This window comes from Lolium rigidum, chromosome 1, assembly GCF_022539505.1.
Source record: "Lolium rigidum isolate FL_2022 chromosome 1, APGP_CSIRO_Lrig_0.1, whole genome shotgun sequence".
Lineage (NCBI taxonomy): Eukaryota > Viridiplantae > Streptophyta > Magnoliopsida > Poales > Poaceae > Lolium > Lolium rigidum.
In genome coordinates, this window is record NC_061508.1 from 170,292,442 (window position 1) to 170,312,463 (window position 20,022).

A 20,022-nucleotide genomic window follows, 5' to 3' on the forward strand; every position below is an offset into this window, starting at 1 on the left:
AAACACAAATAGCTGAATTAAAAGCTCCATGTAGAAACACGCCTTCCCATGATGAAAACGCTTTCTTTAATCTAACCCGTCAACAGTCAACACCGTCTCCCCTTTCGCCTCGCTAATACTCTTCCCAGATTATATTAATAACTAGCAAAAGTGCCCGTGCGTTGCACCGGAAAAAACTAATGCTGGAGATCGATGGAGATCCACGACGATCAACCAACATGCAAGGGGGCAACCATCGGGGAAGACATCTCCCGCATCGGTAGCAAGGGGCGCGTGGAGGCAGCATCCGAGAAAGGGGAAGCGCCTAGCGCGGGGATGAGAGTGCGTGGCGGTGGGAGCATGTGGTGGCTGGCTTGCAGCGGCGGCCAAGGTGGAAGCGTGCGGCTACGGCGGCCTGGATGGGAGCGCGTGGCTCTTGCGACGGTCTCCATATCAATGATGATTCCTAAGGGCGACTTGACACGCCGATATTTTTCTTGCCAATCTCGGTCTAGCATCCCTTGGTCGACATCAGTGTGTTCGACGATATGAATTACATTGGTACGTACACTATGATCTCATCGGGGTCGCTGTACCGCGGCTTCTCTAGCGCCTCCAAGGAATGCGATATTGCACTGTCGCCGCTAGCCACGGTTATAGTCAAATTATATGAGTGAACGGATAGAGTATATCACACATACTTTGCATAGGCAACATCTTCTCATAATCTCGTGTCAGATTTTCATCCTCTCTACCATCACAATCTGAAAGGTAACTTTATCTCTCTGATCCTTCTCATAATCTCGCGTGCCAGCTTTTCATCCTCTCTTCCCATCACAAGAGAATTTTAGATCATGGTGCTACTTATTTTTGATTCACCTCGCTGATATTCATGCAAATTCAAACCTATATAAACCGGTTGGACTTACTGTAGGGAAACGGTGTGGGACTATTCAACATGATCGATGGTTGCCTACAATTTTCTTTTGTGAAGTACGGAACAAAGCGGCCGTACTGGTGATGGTGACTGGGTTGTTCGATCAGTCCCCAAGCCACACCGATCGCGTAGGGCGAAGCCCAAACCAACCAATCGAAAGCCCAATCGATTGGGCCGTTTGATCAATTCCTAGACCACACCGATCGCTTCTGAGTTCTGACACAACGATGTCTCACAACATCATAACTCCATGATTGTGTTCCTAAAAAAATGGAGAGGAAAGAGCAAGCATGTAGAATGGGTTGATGAGTAACCCAAACTGCCAAAGCAAGCACCAAGCACCAAGCACCAAGCACCATCTGAATGAATGTTTACTACGAAAACCGTTTCATATTCTTGTTATTGTCTCATTGGTGAACCGGAAACTTGCCAAGTCGCTAACACAAATGGAGTGAATTGAAATACTAATGACTGAATAGGTCATTGGTTGAACAAAAAATTCAATGTAATACCGAAACAATTATAAACGAATTCTGAGTGCGTTAGCTGACTATGCTAAGCGAGATACACTACCAGTTCATTGCCCTTGCATTACACTTCGATATTTAGGCTGTCGGCAGGAACTTGTCATCCACTCTTGTGTCTATATCTAATAATAAAGGAGCTAATGTTTCTATACACTTAAATATAAAAGTGTAGATGACGACTCAAGTATGATATCAGAATATATTTTATTTGTAAGATACAGAGACCAGCTAACTCTGAAGAGATACAAAGCTAGACAATCACACATATGCGTGGCATCAGCACGCTGCAACTCCATCTTTTTTGTTCATAGCCATAATCAACAGTCCATAGGGAAACTGAAACTGCATCTGAATCTGCAACCACCACTTCTTGGCCGGAGCGTCGTTCTCCGCCTCTACGGCAAGCTGCTCGAACAGTAGCCTTGTACGAAACGGTAATGCCACCGTTATCATCGTTGATTAGATGTGGATCATGAAGAAACACTTACCCACTATACTTCTTCACGGTTGACATGAATTGCAGAGTAAAAAAATCCAGAGCAAACGAAACCAATTTGCTGCATCCGGACACATTAGATTCATCTCAAAAGGAAGAGCAGATGCATTCTTATTACCTTTTCGTTGACTTCATTAATCAAACCAGGTCTACTCCTACTCCAACCTAGAAAAAGCAAAAACGAATTTGAGATTTTGAGCTTGCCATGAGGCCGTGCTGCCTTCCGCGCCTTGAGCCCTTGCAGCAGCGACAAGCTGCAAACCCCATGCGCCTCGCCGAGGCCTCCAATGCGCTCTCAGCCGCCGTCGTATAGGCCGGGGATCGAGCGGGATCTAGAGCCGATGAGATCGCGGCAGCGAACGGAAGGTCGACGTGGCTGGCAGCGCAAGGAGAGATGGGCGAGGTGACCCGCTCAGCCGCCGTCCGCTCTTCCCCCGACGCAGCGCAGCCACCAGCCCGCCTCCAGCTCCGGCCGACGGAATTCCTCCTGCAGGTTCCCCAACCAATGCCGCCGCCGTTCCTCTGCGGGCCTCTGCTCGTCTCCGACGCCTTCCCCTGCTCCGCGCCGCCGACCATCGCCTCGCCGTTTGGCCCCACGCGCGCCGCCAAGTCCTGCACAACGCCCGCCTGCAGCCTCTCCGCCGCGGAAGTCCTTTTCCGCCACGGTGGCGCACAGGAGGGGCGCTGGTGGCGGCTGTCTGGCTGCATGGACGGAGGTGCGCTGGCGGTCGGCGAGGGCCTGGACAGCGACGGAAGTCGTGCAGAGGGGCGCTGGCCGGCAGCGCGATGCGCGGGGACCTGCGCGACGGCGCGCTCGGGCAGAGGAGTTCTCTGCTGAAAAACGGAACGAACCGGTACCGTGGCATTTAGCTGTATTATGTATTTTGGTGGGAGGGCAAAATCGGAAAATAAAAAGTTGGACGAAAATTTTGGCAGAAACCTTAGCTCCTTTATTATTAGGTATAGATAATGGCGTCTTTGCTTTGCCTACCCTCTTTTCCCCCTCCCTCCCCTTCCCTTTTCGCGCTCGATCTCGCCGGGAGATTAGAGCGATGGCGGCCGCGCCGGCGGTGAGGTTCCCGGTGTTCGGTCTCGTCCGGCTGCTTGGCTTGGCGGCGGCGGCGGCCATCCTAGTCTGGGCCGTCCACTTCCGCGGCGGCATGGCGCTCTCCTCTGAGAAAGACAAGCTACTCATATTCAACGTAATCGAGAAACGAAGATCTCCTTTTTCCCTTCCATTCTGTTATATATCTCCTTTTGGACCGCGGAATTACGTGTTGATCTTGCTGTCGCCTAGTGGTGAAAAGTTTTTTTTTGTTGGTCCTGGTATGGGAATCAAGGGGTTTAGATTCCACTATTATGCACGGAACAACCACCAGAACTGGTACATTTCTGGTCATAGTATCATAGAGTAATGGATCGAATAGTTCTTGTCTGAGCCCATGCTGTGGTTTTTATGTCGAATCTGTGAGATTTAGGACAGTTGAGAATTTTTCCTAGTGAGATAGAAAGAACTTGAGACTTTACGGACAGGAAGTTCTTGAAATCAATGACATGCCAGCTTGGTACAGTTCGAAAGAATCTATACTAGCGAGTGAGTATTATGGGAGGCTTGAAATGATTGTATTGGCTACTGAGTACTGCATATTGGCTACTGAGTATGTCATGAAGGGTTATTTTTAGTGTACCGAGTACTAAGTATTTGAGTTATTTTGAGTTCCTGCAGCCTATTGCCATTGCGACTTGGCGAATTATACAGATGAGAGCATCTCCTTTTCACCATTTATCTTCCCTATAGTTTTGGTTATGATGCTATTGGCTTTCTAGTGATTTTTATTTTTTTACTTTTTTCCTTTTCAATTGGGTTAGGACTCAGGAGTTTAAATAGCTTGATCTAATGACCTGTGACTAGTGCTTGCCTAGACTTAGCTGCTGACCTATGCGGAAACTAGGATTGTAGGTTAGTGTTGTGTTGTGTTGTGTTCGGAATGTGCATTGTTAGGAACATCAAAATAACACTTGGCACAATGAGTGTCCCCATAATTTGAAGGTCTCAGCGGAGAATGGCTAGTCTGGAACTCTTTTGGAAATTTTGTTTTAATGTTGATATTCAACTGACTAAGTGAGAACTAAACAAGGAAGCATCCTATCAGAAAATAACAGATTGAAACCCAGATACCCAGTTAGGTATTTATAGGTAGCATTATACGAGAGTCCCTAAGCAAATTACATTAGAAAAAGAATTGTTTCTGTGAAAGAAGCAAGAGTAGAGACTGTACATGCAAGGGTGGGTGCTTGAGTATATGTCTTACCTATTCGCTCCATTTCTCTTATGTGCCATTCGACAATTCAAGAATGATCAGAAAATGGCAAATACGAGGAAAATGGGGGTAATCTTTCTTTCAAGGGACTGATTGTGCAAATGGATTGGAACTAAGATTGTGCTTATAGATTTTGTGCTTTAGCTTGTGGTGCACTAAGAATGAAAATTGGACCAACTCAGTCATGTTTGTGTATTAAGGATTCGGTTCATGCCATCTGTGAGCAAACTGCTGTGAGATCATGCCAATTAATATAGTTAACACTTCACAGTTACCTACGAACAATTTTGTATAATGAGTTAAGTTCTATATTTTTAGTTCTATAATGGAAATTTAATTAGGACAAAAACTTATGTACACCTGATGTGTCATGGACTCAGGTGGTCACAAAATTTAGGTGGATACAGAAGAAAGAATGATAGTAGCCAACTAGCCAACCTTGTGACATGTCAACGATAGAATGTTGTGAACTGATAATCCAAAGCTGGACCTTGCATGTTTCCAAGTCATGAAAAACATTTTAATGCGCCATACTTTATGGAAAATAATTAATCGTGCAGGTTTAGCATACCAAATTAAAGTTGGTAACTGTAATTACATTCGCTAAATATGAAATACTATTGTGTATATCAATCTCATCTTCCCATGATGCTAATATGAACTTTCTTTTTTCAGGTACACCCGGTGCTGATGCTGATTGGATTGGTAGTCTTGAATGGTGAAGGTCAGTGATATCAACTCGTGACCCGACAGTAAAATTTTATTTCTGGAATGGCCTTCTTATTGTTGCATATATATTTTATGGCCTTGCTCAATTTTATGCCAAATTTGTTATTTTGGCTACTTCTGGCATGTCCATATAACAAACCAACATTTCTTATGTATGGAATATATAATCATTTCACAGTACTCCAATTAGACTGAGGTTTCCACGAAGTGCTTGTGCAGTCTGATTTTGTTGTCGCTGATCAATAAGTGAATGCATCTGAATGGTATCATTCTATTACAGGACCGATTGTTGCTGGTATCAAGTATTTGTCTACTAGCATGGAATCTGTTTCTTTTAGTCATATAAGGTGTAGAACTAATGAGGTGGTCATCTGTTGGCGAGGGCAAGTGAGCTCGTTGTTCATTCAACCTTCATGCAGGATCTTCCTGGTCACATCTAGGATGATGTAAACTCATGTTTGTGTTAATATATGAGCCAGCCTTGATCTAAAAAAAAAGAGACTAAGTTGGCATTGAATCTTATGTCCTGGTAAACTATATATTAGAAATTGCGATCTTTACATTATACCTGATGATACTGATTTCATGTTGCGAATGATCCCTAGCCGTGTTCTAAGCAGATGAACTTCCAAAGTGGTATCTTTCAGATTGAAATATTAAAATTGGCTATTTTTCTTTGTAGCGTAACTAGTAAAACCCTGACCTGATACCTGAGCAGAAACCACTCGAAGACCGGGTTCCATGACAGTGCAATTAGAACTGAATTTTAATTTGTATTGGAAATGTAGCATATAAGTCTCTGTTGTATAGCTTTTGTGGAGATACTGTTACTAATGGCTCATATACTGTCCTTCATGCAGCTATTTTGGCGTACAAGACAGTGCCAGGAACCAAGAAACTGAAGAAGTTAGTACACCTTTCATTGCAGTTCATTGCCATGATTTTGAGTATAGTAGGCCTCTGGGCAGTCTGGAAGTTCCACAATGAAAAAGCAATTGACCACTTGTACACACTCCACTCCTGGTTGGGTCTTTCTTGTATCATCCTCTTCAGCTTACAGGTAGAGAAGAGATACCAATTTCATGTGTAGCTGTTTTCAGTATAAAATTGCAGAGATAAATAAGTTTGTTTTAGTTTATTCTCCTCACCATTTAATCTCCACAGTGGGCTGCTGGATTTTGGACCTTCTGGTACCCTGGTGGATCTAGAAGCGGCCGAGCGTCCCTGCTCCCCTGGCATGTGTTCTTCGGTGTATTCCTCTACGTCCTTGCCATTGCCACAAGCGTGTCAGGACTCCTGGAGAAGTCAATCTTCATGCAGAGTGCGAAAATGATTGGGCGCTTCTCCACAGAAGCGATGCTGATGAACTCACTGGGGATGCTGCTGGTACTGCTGGGGGCGCTTGTTATTCTTGCTGCTGTCAGCCCTGGAGCTGGCAAGATCGACACGTACCGAGGTTCTTCGGAGTGAGACAGAAAGAGATTCTGGCTCTTGAGCTGCAGCTAGCACCTGAAGTACATCTTTCTTGCTTCAACTTAGAAATTTTGATATGTATGTCTTTGCACTCTGTGATGTGCTCCCATGATGTGCTCCCATTTTTTATCTGCATAGTTAAAAATTATATCCGTTATGAACATTTTACCTATCCATTCTAGTGGCGATCTTATCGATTTAGCTGGACAGAAATTGCAAATGAGAAATTCCTTTTGGGGGTGTCAGTACTGCGATACTGTTGTTTCAACCATGGAATGTGATAAACAACTAGCAGTAGTGTTTGCTGAACAATTATAGTTATCCTCCCAAGTAGACCGACTCATTTCTGTATGTTGCTGGATGTAAAATCAATCCAAATGGCTGCTCCAGATTTGCTTTCATTCTGACGTATGTGATTCGCAAGACCTCTTTTCTGGGGGCTGTATCGAGGTCTCATTGTTTTGGGCATTGTATTGAGACTAGCAGGCCCTCTCTGAGTGTGGATGGAGGCAATGCTGTCAGCTGAGAAGTTTATGTATGTATAGCTCTCGGTTGAAAATATACTACTCAGAGACATTGTATTTGACATTGTCACCATTGGGATAACAGCACATGGTTGAGCTACCCGTGATGTTGCTCTAAAATTACTGCTAGTTGTTTTAGCAGTTTAGTTTTAGGTTTAAATTTCATAGAATTTCGTTTAAATCCATATAATATATAACAAATTTGAATGAATTCAACTATTTTTAGTTACATTAAAAAATCTAAATTTCTATTTGGGGGATGCTACTAAGGAGAGACGCGGCACCAAGCAACGCGGTTCCCTAAACGCTTAATCCAGCTCGCTTTGGGAGACTGGAGATGCTCTAATCCCGTTCCATCCCGGCCTGCCGAACCGTGAGTGTAGTGTTTCTAGGTGTGTTATTGGGTTAGCCCGGTGAAAATACAGTTCAAACCCAGGAAAAACACCAGCAACGAACGAGGCCTTAAGAGATCTGACACAGACACGAATTGGAAACGATACAGCAAACCACCAGTTACATCACAGAAATCCTAGTTCCTGAGAAAGACCGAACCTACTTCTACAGAAACCTGAGTTCCTCAAACGACTGAAGGTAACTACAGAAATCTACAGAGGGTACGATCGCTAAACCAATGCAATTCCAACAAGCACAAACAGATGATCCAAAAGCATGTCATTAGACGGCACCATATAGTCAGCAATCCCTTCATTTCCACCACCATAGATGACAAGACCTTACGCCAACCTGCCATCAATTAAAAGAGGTTCAGTTAGTTCGGTGTAATGTCAGACAGCACAAACTCCCCAAATATAGGATACCAAGAATGCTTGAATAACAAATAATTACTCAATTCAATTGTAGCGGATTTTGGCCAAAGGAGTCCAAAAGTACATTTCAATAACATTTCAGCTGCTCTTGGACAAGGTAAATGACCACTTCAACTAAATGGAAAAGAGAAATCCCCAGGCAACAAGCACCACATTACTAGCATATATATAATAGTATCTCAAGACGTCGAGCCTTCCAAGATAAATTGCAATATTCCAAATATATTTCAAGCAGGTGGGACCAGCGCTTTCGAAAAATAATATTGCTTAGTGCAAAAAAATGATCTTCCAAATCCACTGTACTTAAGGTATGTAGTACGCCGATGAAAATAAACCAACTTGCGCAAATATTAATATGGCATCTATTTGTGCATTCACCTGCATAATGCATGCTCCATCCATGCTCTAAAAGGTTACATGATGACGCCTAACTAGGTACTTCATTTAGTTGCTGCAACTCTTAAAGCTCTTTTTAACATTTGACAGGGGCGGTTTGACACATAAAGAAGTTCATTTCCAATCCGTAGATATTACTCTTTGAGCCTCAAAACAATGTGATGCACCTGTGATAGTGAGTGGCATTCGTGAGAATGATGGCGGGAATGGATGCATTTTGTGATACAGTGTGATCCATTCGTAGCATTATGCAATGTGCATAGTAGTCCGTTCCTTGAGATTACATGAACGTGCTCTTAAAAATCGGGTATCTCCCAGAAGTGACTTACACTTCGGTGATTGATTTTGCAACAAAACTGACCTACTATACCAATAGGTGTCCACAAAGAAATTCAATGTTATTTATATACGTAGTACAAACTGAAAAAAAGAAAATTACCTCACGCTACGATGGTTGACATTCTGTCCTGTAGTTCTGTGCTTCTTGCGCTTCTTGGAGCCAGATACAGCTTGGCCAGATGGATCAGCTTCTGTAATGATGTTCGCTCCTTGATCAGCAGTTGGACACGCAGCTCCAACAGCGCGCACAAATATTATAGGAGTGACAGTAGTCACAGCATTTGTTTCTTTGTTGAACCCAGACGATGCAATGGCAATGATAAGCTCTTTCTTTGATCTGATAATTTCCTTCATACAAGTGTTGTTTGTAGCTGCAACAGCATAATGAATCATTAGGTATACTTCGAAAAGTCAGCTAATAATTCTCAATACAAGAAGTTCAAAGAACTTTTTGGAGCTTTCTTTTTAATCATGACCAACACATAGGTTACCTAAAATAGATTTGATTGCAGCACGAGCTGCCTTCTGCTCCGCGTCCTTCTTATTTGTTGCAGCTTCACCAGTGTAAGTGTTCCCAGAGAACAACACAGATGAAACAAACAGGGTCATGGGTGGTAGCCCTTTTGGGCGGTCTACAGAGTAAGTGGGCTGAGTGGCTTTTGTCTTAACAGCGAATTCATTGAGGATTGATTTGCAGAACACCACACCCTGAATAGACGAAGAGGGAACGTGTCTGTTAGACAGAAATTAATTCCCTTATTTCGGGCCTGATTATTAAAATCAAAACTAAAAAATGTGATGCGGCATATCAATTAGCAGCTATGTAAACATAAGTTGCAAAAACAAGAAAGCAATAGGGTATAGATAAACCAGAATAAATAGTATTCGCCCAAAAGAAGCAATAAGGAAAACACGTGCCAACATTTTTTTTTGGAAGAGCTAACTATATGCAATTGCAGTGATCAGTAGCTATAAATGTTGCCACTTCCAATGTCCAAAAATTATGGGTTCATGTGGCAAGAGCATTAATTCCATGACTGAAAAATGCAACACAACTAGGATACAGAGGGAAAAGTGATAAAAACACCAAACTGTGTCTGGCGTTGTTTATTGTAAGGCAAGCTACAAGAGAAAATGATGAGAAGACATGATTTGGGGTACAATACACAATCCACAGAACAAATTTCAACATGAAATGAAATATGATAAACAACGAAAAAGAAGGAACGGTACCCAAAAAGTACCTGTTCAATCAGCCCAAGCACATCTGTAGGATCATCTATTGTCACCAAGTTCTTACAGGCCACTTTGGCAGCATCCTGCTCCGCATCCTTCAGGCGACTATGATTATGATCTGATGGAAACGTCTTGCCACCCACCTCTACGGTGCTTCTGAACACAAGTTGATGAGGGTCACCTTTCGACTGAGTAAGGTAAACTGGCAATTTCTGGTTATTCCGTTGAGTCCACTCTTGCAAACGGTTTTTATAATTACATTTTTCTGCATAACAAAAACTCATAAATTAGTAGAATAGAGCATTTGTTAATTGGTTTCATTCCTATCACAAAACCCTGGGCTCCAGAATAATGTGCCAGCAAATGATACACAAGCAGACCACATACTATTTTTTTAAGAATAAGCAGACCAGATAACTAAAAAAGAGAAAATTATGCAGTTTTAAAACATATATTAATCCTTGGTAATACACTAATACTTACAACACCATTTTAAAGATTACAACGCGGTTTGGCTAATGTTGCAATAACCAAGTGCTGCAGAGAGGGGAGCAAATAATACCGCAGATATAGACAGGGAAGCAACCACCTGGTACTCAAAAAATAAGAATTTAGTATTTACCAAAACCAAGGGAATACACCCATTGCACTTCATGTAAATTAAGATGAACAATTTGCACAAATGTAAGCAAAATTCACGCAATTCCACCGATCAATAGGTGCGCAGCCATAATCACTACAAGGCTAGGAGCCGCAAAGACAGCCAAGCCGGATTCATTCACCAATTATCTCACAAACTGCAAAGAAACTGACCAAGTGCTTGCGGGGATGAGGGGCAATAGATCGGGAGCAAAACTCTCAATAAAGAAAAACTAAATCTATATAGGCCCTAAGGAAGAGAAACAAGTGATTATCTATCGTACACCTAGATACTAGGGCATACTCGAAATGTTCGAACAATCTGAAGATACCACATGACTAATCATACGAACGCATCTTACCAATTCCTACGGCGTGAGAAACAAAGTATATATAAAATCTGGGAGCAGAACCAAGAGCGATGTATCGATTTCTTGGTAACACGGGAGAGCGAACGAAACGAGAAAGGGGGAGCGCACCTGGGCCGGGATGCGGCGGCGCGGGCGGGGCCGGTAGCGCGGCGGCTGGAGGGGCGTCCGGGACAGAAGCGGCGGCGGCTGCGGCGGTGGCGGCCATGTCGGTCTCGGACGGACTGGAGTCGCGCCGGTGCGGAGAAGGGGAAATCCGAGGGTTTACGGAGCAGAGCGCAGTCCCCCTGTTTTTCGTACCTAGGGGATCGCAACGAGACACCGATTTTTTTTTTTTCTAAAAGAATCGATAGTTTTTTCTAAACCATCTTGCACCTCGGCTCCAAATTTCAGTAGGATTTGAGTTTGAGTTTAAAATATTCTAGCCCCAATATTTATGTTTTGTATATCACATGGAAAAAGGAAGTTCTGAAAAATGAATTCTACTATACTACTACTTCCTCCTATGCATATATTTTGGTCAAAATCAAACATTTTAAAATTTTACTAACTATATAAGAAAGACATAAAATTTTACTAACTATATAAGAAAGACATAAACCAATTTTAAAGTATTGGTTTGAGATTATATATGTTGATACATTCTTTATATATAGTTTGGGAATTCTAACAGAACTTTCAAATATTCCCAAAATTATGTTGATGCAACAGTATTCTTAAAAATTTCTGAATTTGACAAGAAAACTATATGCATCTTATTTTGAGAAGAAGATGAACCTGGACACAAACTTTACTCTGAAAGTTGACCTACAATGCCCATTTGCAAAGGAGTTAGAGCATCTCCACCGGCGCGTCCCAAATAGTCGCCGACAGTGGTGCTGGCACTGTCGTATGGGAGGGGGGCGGCACAACATCCTCCATTTGGGGAAGTTACTCCCACACCGGCGCCCCCCATACGACAGCCCCGATAGATGATTTGAATTAAAAACTCAAACAAAAGTGTAGAAATTTGAATAAGTTTTCGAATTTAAAGTTTGGGCCAACACACGGCCACCAAATTCGAATAGGTTTTCGAATTTGAAGTTTAGACCAACATATGGCCACTGAATCGCCGTCTAGTCCGGCTGCAAAAAACAACTTCGGCTTCCAGGTCAAATGATCAGATGAACGGGGTCATGGGCGGCTCAACCTCGACGACTTCCTCATCGTCGGCGAGCCCCGGCGGCAGCTCCATCGCTGCAATAGGATCCACGGTCGCCGAGGGAGGCATGAACGTCGACAGTGCCGGCGGAGACATGAACGTCGAGGGTGCAGGGGGAGACGTCGATGCATCTCGCGCCGCTAGCACCTCTTGGCTGATGCGCTCGCGGTACATCTCGTGCCACGCCCTCACCAACGGGTCCATCTTTGACACGTCGGCCATCAAGATCTTGGATTCTTGAGACATATTGGCTAACGAAAGCTGCGTCGCTTCGTCGGTGGCCTTCGTAGCAGCGGCATGAGCTTCCATCTTCACCGCCTCCACCTTCTCCCTCTTAAACTCGATCTTCATGTCTTGCTTGTTGAGCATTACCTTCCACACAACGTCGGCCCTATCCGCCGCTTCCTTGTTCTCCATTGAGATGGAGGATATCATCTTCTCGAGGCAGGCGTCCATGGCGGCCAATGCCTGCGCCGCATTCCTCTCGGACTTGGCCTTCTTGTTGCCAATGGGGCGCCCGATGGAGACGTCGGCTGGATCGACCGGCCCATCTTCCCCGTCCTTGCTGAGAGTGTGGCGGATGTCGTCCCATTTCTTGCAACCCTGTAGCTTGTTGAAGCAATGCATGAAGGGGAAATCTTTGTCCTCGTGTTGGTGCTTGTACATCATAAGAGCGTCAAGAATCTAACAATACATGATGAAATAACAAGATATAGAACAAGATGGATCATCAAATAAAAGTTTTAAAAAAAAGATGGATCATAAAATAGATACACTATGATGCATTATGAAATAGACATCACCAAATGGACATAGATCATACCCAATCCACCATCGTCTTGCCGCTCTCCTTCCGGCCCTTAATCTTCTCATAGTAGCCATGGAACTTGCTACACGCCACCTTGATGATGTTGCAACGGTGGGAGAGGGCGCCCTCGTTCCGTATCATGTTGATGGTGGTGTACTCACCATAGTTCTTCTTCTCGTTGAATGAATCAAGGATGCACTTGTAGTACTTGTCGGAGGATTGGTTGGCGCCGGTGATGGGCAAAAGCTCACTTGCTTCCACGCGTCGATGAGACATTCATCCTCCAAAGACCTCCACCTAGGACCATGAGTGCCGCCGGTCCGCATGTTCGTCATCGTCGTCGTCGTGGTCACGCCGGTGTCAGCATCGATGAGCTCCTCCTGGACCTCCTCCTCCCCACCTTCGTCCTCGTCGGCTCTTCTTCATACTCGTCGACGGGGGGTTCGTAGGCGTGGCCATCGCGTATGAAGCCGGTGAGGATCTTGTCCCCGGCGGCAATATACGCAACAAGTTACCTACTTTGAGTCCCCGTCGGTGTCTACGATGCACATAACACATAAAAAGTAAGGAAACTCACCTCGTCCTCGCCCATGGACATGCCGGACGTGCTGCTGAACACCTGGTGGGCGATCTTGCTCTCGTCGATGAAGAGGTGGTGGGGAAGGTCGGTGCCGTCTGTCACGTGGTCGTCGGTGCTTCCCGGGCGGCGCAGGTCAGGTGACGAGTTTAGGTCCACGCCGAAGCGAAAGGCGCTGCTGCCCCTCGGCATTGAATCCTGCGAGAACGGCGCGTTGGGGTCGAAGGTCATGTCGCTCTCGGCGCACTCGGGGGAGTAGCGGGCGCGGCCATCCATCTGCGAGAGTGATGGCCCCTACGCGTAGTACCCCGGCGACGATGGTGAGCTCGAGAAGTTGCGGCCGGCGGGCTGCTGGCTCCCTTCGGGCTGGCCGCCGCCCAAGCTGAGGCACACTTCCGCAATAGACGCCGCTTTTCCGGATTCAAGAGCTGCGAGGCGGCGCCTGCGGTCGGCCGTTGCAAAGGAGCAGCGACGTTTCTCGTCCTCCCACGCCTCCTGCGACATGTTCGCCGGCTTCTCCTTCGGCGCGACAGTGCGCGGCTTCAGCGACGGCTTCGGCGGCACCTTCGCTGCCTTCGTCGGAGCCTTTATTTTCGGTGGCATGGCGGAGGCGAGGGTTTTTCGGGTTGGAGCCTGGATGGGAGATGGAGCGGCGGGCGGGAGAAATGAGCCGCGGAGGGGACGGGGTTTTGGTGGAAAAGATGTATACTTTCGGGATTTGTGGCTGACATGCGGCTCCCACGCCTAAATTTTTTCATCTCACGAGGCGCCAGCGCACCTGATTCGCGCCTTCGCGAAGGGGCCGCCACGGGTTTTCCGGCGCTTCTATTGGGCTCAAAAAACGCCGGCGCTTTTTGAGGCGCACCGGTGTGAGCCCATTTTCGCTGCCGGCCCGCAAAACACTATCGAGGCCGCTATGGGGGCGCGCTGGTGGAGATGCTCTTTTTTTTGTTTGTTTAGGTTGCTCACCACATACATCATGTGGTCGGTGGAGATGCTCTTAGGTAATCTCCAGTCGCGTCCCCCAAACCGTCCCCCAAAGGGATTTGGGGCGCGCCGGACAAAAAAAAAACGTTCCCAGCCGCGTCCCCCAAAACCTCTTTTTGTCCGGCGCGGGCCGATACGGTGTCCGGCGCCCCGAGGCCGTCCCCGCCCCATAGGGGACACACCGGGGACGCCGGACACACTGAAAAGCGAGGCGGGGAGTGGAAGGGCCGACCCGTCAGCGACTCACAGACGGACGCTCAACCACCGCCTACCTAGGGACGATGTAGTTGCCGGGAAGTGGAACCATCGCATTGGAAACCGCGTTGATCAACGCGCGAACCTGCGGAATGGAGCAAGAACTCCGCGGAAGAGCAACCGCCGGTCTCTTCGATATCTGTGCCGCCGTTCATCCGCGCTCAATAAGACCCGTACGTAGACGCTTTTGGATCTTCAACTGGCCGCCGTTCATCCAAGCTTCACGATGAGCGACCTCTCCGGGCTTCCATCAGACACCTCCAGCGAGGGCAAGTCTGCAGGATGGCGCCATTGGTGGGACAGAGTCCGGACGCCCAGCAGCAGCGATGATTCCCCACCGCCGGACAGCGGTGAGGAATGGGAGGCCGAGGAGGAGGAGGAGGAGGAGGAGGAGGAGGCCGAGGCCGAGGAGGAGGAGGAGCAGGAGGCCAAGGAGGAGGAAGAGGCTGAGGAGGCGGCGGCGGCCCGGGGGAAAGCGAAGCGGAAGGCGCCGGCGAGCTCCGTCGATGATGAGGAGGATAGAAGTTCCTCCGATGCCTCGGAGGACACCACCTCTTCGGAAGAGGTGACGAGCAGGAAGTGCCACCGTGAGGACGACGAGGCGGGGCCATCAAAGAAGAAGTAGTTTGAATTTTTATACATAAATTTGTTTATATTTTTCGAAGTTTTTATTTGAAATTTGTGTATGTTGCACCGCTTTGAATATTAGCAACGTTATTTAACCTACACATTTCTTCTATATACTAAATAAAAAAAAGTATTTTAAAGTTTGGGGGCGGCGTTTGGGGGACGCGGCTGGGGAGCGACCTCCCCCAAACGCGGCACGAATGAAACACGTCCCCCAAATGCTCGATCCGGATGCGTTTGGGGGACGTGTTTTGTTCTTGCCGCGTTTGGGGGACGTCGTTCCCCAGCCGCGTCTCCCAAACGCCGCCCCCAAACATTAAAATACTCTTTTTTATTTTTATTTCAATAAAGAGAAGAAATATTCCACAAACTAATACATAATTGGGAACGTGGTTTACATGAAGATATAGTTTGGAACATGGTTTTCCACAAACTAATACATAGTTTGAACCATGGTTGACACAAATATAAAGATCGCAAAAAAACTAAACCTAACTAGGCCGGACATCGAAAGTTTCGTGTGTTCGCTGCCAAGAAAGAACACTTGAGGGCACACCCCGTCACCCAAACTGAAAAATCCAGCTGGTGAGGGTGCCCCTGTTGGTTCTTCCGAGGAAGAACATCCAGAAACCTTGGTCCATTTTTTCGCTGCGAAGAAACAACACTCTTCAATCGTCGTCCTCCTCGGCGCTCTCGCCGTGGTAGTTCCGGTAGCAACGCGTCTCGTCGAACACCTTGACGCTCACGTCCCTGTCGCTGAAGTAGGAGAACACGAGCATGAAGCCGGCTTCGAGGCGGTGGTAGCGCGCAAATTTCTCCCAGCCGATGTGGAAGTACATGTTGTCGCGCGCGTCGTAGATCACCTCGACGATCCACCGGCAGCAGTGGCAGCCATCCTCGCGCAAATGCAGCGAGCCCGGGCGCTCGTCGTCGGCGACGAAGTCGGCGAAGTCGTCCGGCAGCCTTTGGATGCCGTGTGGGTCACCCTTGAGGACGACGATAAACTCGAACAACACGGGCCCTTCCTCGTCCTGCCTGTCCGACGATGAGGGCGACGGCGAGCGTGCAGCTCTGCCGCGGCCGCGACCACGACCACGGCCACGAGCTCGGCCTCCGCCTCTACCAGCCATGGCGTCGACTCTGGAGATGGTGGCGGCTAGGGTTGGGGAGAGAGGAACTACGGTTTGTGTGAGAGGGACGATGAGAGACGACCCTTTTTTATAGGCCGGAGGGAGGCGGGGGAGCGGTGGCGCTCATTAACGCCGGCACGCAGAGCTAGGCGGCGATGAGACGCTTCGCTGCGCCTCTGCGGGAACTGCACCGTCGCTGCGCGCCAATAACTTCCGTCGCGAGGTAGGCGTCAGTTAGGTTAAAATTCAATTGTGCCGCTGACGGGACGGCCCCACCACTCCCCGCCTCGCTTTTCGGTGCGTCCGGCATCCCCGGTGCGTCCCCTGTGGTGCGGGGACGGGCTCAGAGCGCCGGACACCGTATCGGGGCGCGCCGGACAAAAAACGGCTTTGGAGGACGCGGCTGGAAATCGCCTTTGGGGACGCTTTGGGGGACGCGACTGTGCCTCAGCGATGCATGCGCCCTATGATCACCCGGCAATAAACCAGCATCCAGTTTAATGTTCAAATTTACTAAATAGTATGCGAGATCAAAATCTACCATATTTTCTTAAGCTTTTTATAGAATATACTAAAAGTGGACTGAACCTAACTTGATACCAAAAGTTATACGTGGGACCCATTTGTCAATGACAATTTGCCAACGTTTACAAAGTCTCGATTGCTAGCCATATTAAAATATCAATATATCAAAAAAAAAAAATGGAGTATCAAAAGAATTGGGAGGTTGTCTCCTTCCGCACCAAGGCCACCACCACCACAATGCCTGGCATCGCCGGAGTCGTGGCCCGACATCCCCGCGCTTTAGCCACCACCCGACGTCCCCAGTTTACAGGTCGTCGACATCAAGCCCTGCTGCCCCGACCGAGCTCGGAAAGCTCGGGGCGCCACACCCTTGTGGTTTCCCCACCTGGCTGCGAGCATGGGGTTGTGCGGAGGCGCTCGATGAGCCCAAGAGGAGGCATGCCGACACTCGGCCCTGAGCAGGGGGGCACGGCTAGGGGCGGCGCTTGGCTGGGAGCACGAGGCGTGATGGTGAATCAATGTAGTATCTCCCGGCCATCCAAAGCCCGAAGAATATCTTGCCCTAACTCTACGTGGGTCTGGACGGAAAGTGCGGGGTGGGCGCGTGAGATTTGTCTGGAGGAGCCCATGAGGAAGGAGCTCGGCCCCGAGATTGGGGACGCACCCACCTCGACAGCCACATGGAAGGAAAGAAGGGGAGGATGTCAGAGATCTCACCGGAGATACGAAAGGGATGTAGCTGGAGATGAAGCCGGAGCTAGGCCGATGGTTGGAGGAAGTATACCATGCCTAGATTGGGCAGATCGGCCCCAGATCTAGCCCGCACCTTCGACTCCATCTCTATGTCGGCGTCATCAAGAAACCATCATTGCTCGCCCCCCGCACCATGAAGACCATTGTCCGTTGCATATAGGGGCCTCCTTCCTCGCGTTCTGGTCGGATTCAGCCGCGTCATTGCTGCCTCCTAGGTCATAAACCCGCGCCGCCTACCAGCACCCATGTCGTAGCACTATCGTTATTTGCTGCAAAACCCCAACCGATATCCGCCGCTCCTCCATGCAACCCCGTCATGCACCTACTCTCCACGCTGACTCCTCCTGTCGCCACTCCCCCGTAGGAGGGAGGCTGTCGCAGCCTGCTGATTATGCCCGTTGATGCCACCGGCTGTACGTAGCGTCGGCCAAGGGAGCATGTCAGTAGGGGCTTGTTGGCTAGGGTGCCTCTAGAGGTGCATGCGCGAGTGGCCTAAGGGGGCCCTCCTAGGAATTATGTACCAATGGAAATAATATATAGAGTGGAAGTGGCATTTACAAGCATAAACTATATATGATGCAATGTTTTAAGATGTTCATATGCCCTCCTTGGGGTGGCAAGGCCGTAAGGGTACATTTCCCCTAAGTGTGTTTTGGTTATTAGTGACAATCCTTATGGACTAATGTTTTCATTGAGTTATATGTAGGAATACTCCCTAGGCATTTCTTATAGTCCATGTGTTGGATTCAAGTGTGGATGCCATGTAGATAAATATATACCTTGGGTATTGGCATCGTGATCTTGAGTCTTTGGTTTCAAGAGAAGAATTTAAGATATGGCTAACCGGTGTTATGATAGTCTCATAGTTGAGCTATGGATGACTATGGTTTAGAGCATGCAATCAAATGAAGAGTCTCTATATACCTCAAGATGTTATGTTGAAGTATGGGGAGATACAAAGTTGACTAAAACTAAGAGCCAAGATTGAATTTAATTTGATCAATAAGTGAAGCATAAAGATTGTACAACTTTGGATCATGTGATCTTCTGGATGCTTGTCGTCCATTCGGTGATAATTGACGTGTGAAGATGCATTTCAAGGTAGCTTTCCCATAGTGGTGTATTGGGGAGCAATCATGAATCTTTACGAAGCAACAACGATCAAGTGAGGCATTCTGGATTGAATGGAGCTTGAAGCGTTGTTATCAAGATCAAGCGAGATGTGCAAGCCAAAGGTATGTCCTTGCTAGGTTTTCTTTTTACCGGTCTCAAGGTGGTTGACCGGATTATAGATTAGATAGCCGCACTATCAATCCTTTGCATAATTTGCATCCTTATATTCTTGTTGCTTCTTGGTGTTTATTTGTGTAAGGTTTTTGAGCTTGTTGCTAGCTCTTCAACAAGCCTAAGGTCATCGAAAACGGAATTCGTATGCATCTTCTTTTGCGTTTTCGAATTTGGAGGTCTTACCGGTTCTTCTGTTAGGGAGGTTTCATACCTCTCCTTATTTGATATTTGACCCCTAGATCTTTCTTGGGTCTTATAGCCTCTCTTATATAATAGTTTTTTCTTAGCTTCTCAAAAAGCCCAAGATTGCTAAACTCGGAGTCTGGATGCAAAAGTCATCACCGTTTTTGTATCATGTCTGGAATTCAGACGTAGAAACCGGTGGTCCCTGCCGAAATCATTCCGGCGTGCCGGATTGTTTCCGGTATATGCCGAGTGGCGTACCAGTACGCCATTCCGGTGAAACTGAAATGATTCCGACAAGCCGAATTTATTCCGGCATGGAAACCGGCATGCCATTCGAGCATGGAAACCGGCATGCCAATTTCCTCGCCAGTTTCGCTTTTCAGTTCAGGCGTAGAAATTGGCGACGCCGAAATTTTCTGACGGACTGGACTGGACTGCTCGTTTTCGTCCCAAAAGGTCATATTTTTAGGGGCTGTAAGAGGGGATTCTTCCACAAAGGTTTCTAGGGTTCTTGAGCATGATTTTTTTGCCACCATTGTTGAACCTCTTGAGCTTGCTTCCTCCCCTTCCCTCCTATGATTCTTGCATCTTTTTGAGAGCTTTGGAAGATGAGATATAGATCTACAATCCCCACCAAATGAATCCTCCTCTAAGTGAGGGGAACCCCTTGGATCCAGATCTTGGAGCCATTGGTTGACTTCCACCTTTGTTCTTCCTCTCTAGTTCCTCCATATCATTTGTTGCTTTGTTGAGATTTGAGAGAGAAGGATTTGAGCACTTTTCTTGTTGTTCTTGCTTTGCATCCTTGCATAGTGTTTAGCTGTCCATTACGATTATTTCCAATGAGAGACCGTGAGCTTGTTACTCTTGGATGGGTTTTCTCTTAGTTCGCTTG

General features: G+C 47.1%; 2 protein-coding genes across 3 annotated transcripts; one reads left to right on the forward strand and one right to left on the reverse strand.

The window, feature by feature from the left end:
- Window positions 1-2,959: 2,959 nt before the first annotated feature.
- LOC124684862 (transmembrane ascorbate ferrireductase 2) lies at window positions 2,960-6,863 on the forward strand. Its single transcript, XM_047219119.1, has 4 exons — window positions 2,960-3,141; window positions 4,936-4,984; window positions 5,850-6,049; window positions 6,154-6,863. The coding sequence occupies exons 1-4, from the start codon at window positions 2,992-2,994 to the stop codon at window positions 6,457-6,459; spliced, it is 705 nt and encodes a 234-aa protein (XP_047075075.1). The 5' UTR covers window positions 2,960-2,991; the 3' UTR covers window positions 6,460-6,863.
- Window positions 6,864-7,426: 563 nt separating this feature from the next.
- Window positions 7,427-11,014, reverse strand: LOC124684872 (double-stranded RNA-binding protein 4-like). Of its 2 annotated transcripts, XM_047219130.1 has the most exons (4): window positions 9,793-10,827; window positions 9,040-9,256; window positions 8,649-8,919; window positions 7,427-7,730 (listed from the first exon to the last, which is right to left on the reverse strand). In XM_047219130.1, exons 1-4 carry the CDS (start codon window positions 10,066-10,068, stop codon window positions 7,721-7,723), a joined length of 774 nt encoding a protein of 257 aa, XP_047075086.1. In that variant the 5' UTR covers window positions 10,069-10,827; the 3' UTR covers window positions 7,427-7,720. The 2 variants fall into 2 exon arrangements, with proteins under 2 accessions (XP_047075086.1, XP_047075094.1); XM_047219138.1 differs by lacking the exons at window positions 7,427-7,730; window positions 8,649-8,919 and adding an exon at window positions 10,903-11,014 and having other exon boundaries at window positions 9,014-9,256; window positions 9,793-10,049.
- Between the last annotated feature and the right edge of the window lie 9,008 nt (window positions 11,015-20,022).

Coding starts and splice junctions, on each gene's coding strand:
- LOC124684862 (XM_047219119.1), top strand. CDS start 2,992: ATGGCGGCCGCGCCGGCGGTGAGGTTCCCGGTGTTCGGTCTCGTCCGG. Junction 3,142..4,935: donor ACAAGCTACTCATATTCAAC/GTAATCGAGAAA, acceptor TTCTTTTTTCAG/GTACACCCGGTGCTGATGCT. Junction 6,050..6,153: donor TCATCCTCTTCAGCTTACAG/GTAGAGAAGAGA, acceptor TAATCTCCACAG/TGGGCTGCTGGATTTTGGAC.
- LOC124684872 (XM_047219130.1), bottom strand. CDS start 10,068: ATGAGTTTTTGTTATGCAGAAAAATGTAATTATAAAAACCGTTTGCAA. Junction 9,257..9,792: donor TGCTTGGGCTGATTGAACAG/GTACTTTTTGGG, acceptor TCGTCTATTCAG/GGTGTGGTGTTCTGCAAATC. Junction 8,920..9,039: donor TGCAATCAAATCTATTTTAG/GTAACCTATGTG, acceptor ATGCTGTTGCAG/CTACAAACAACACTTGTATG.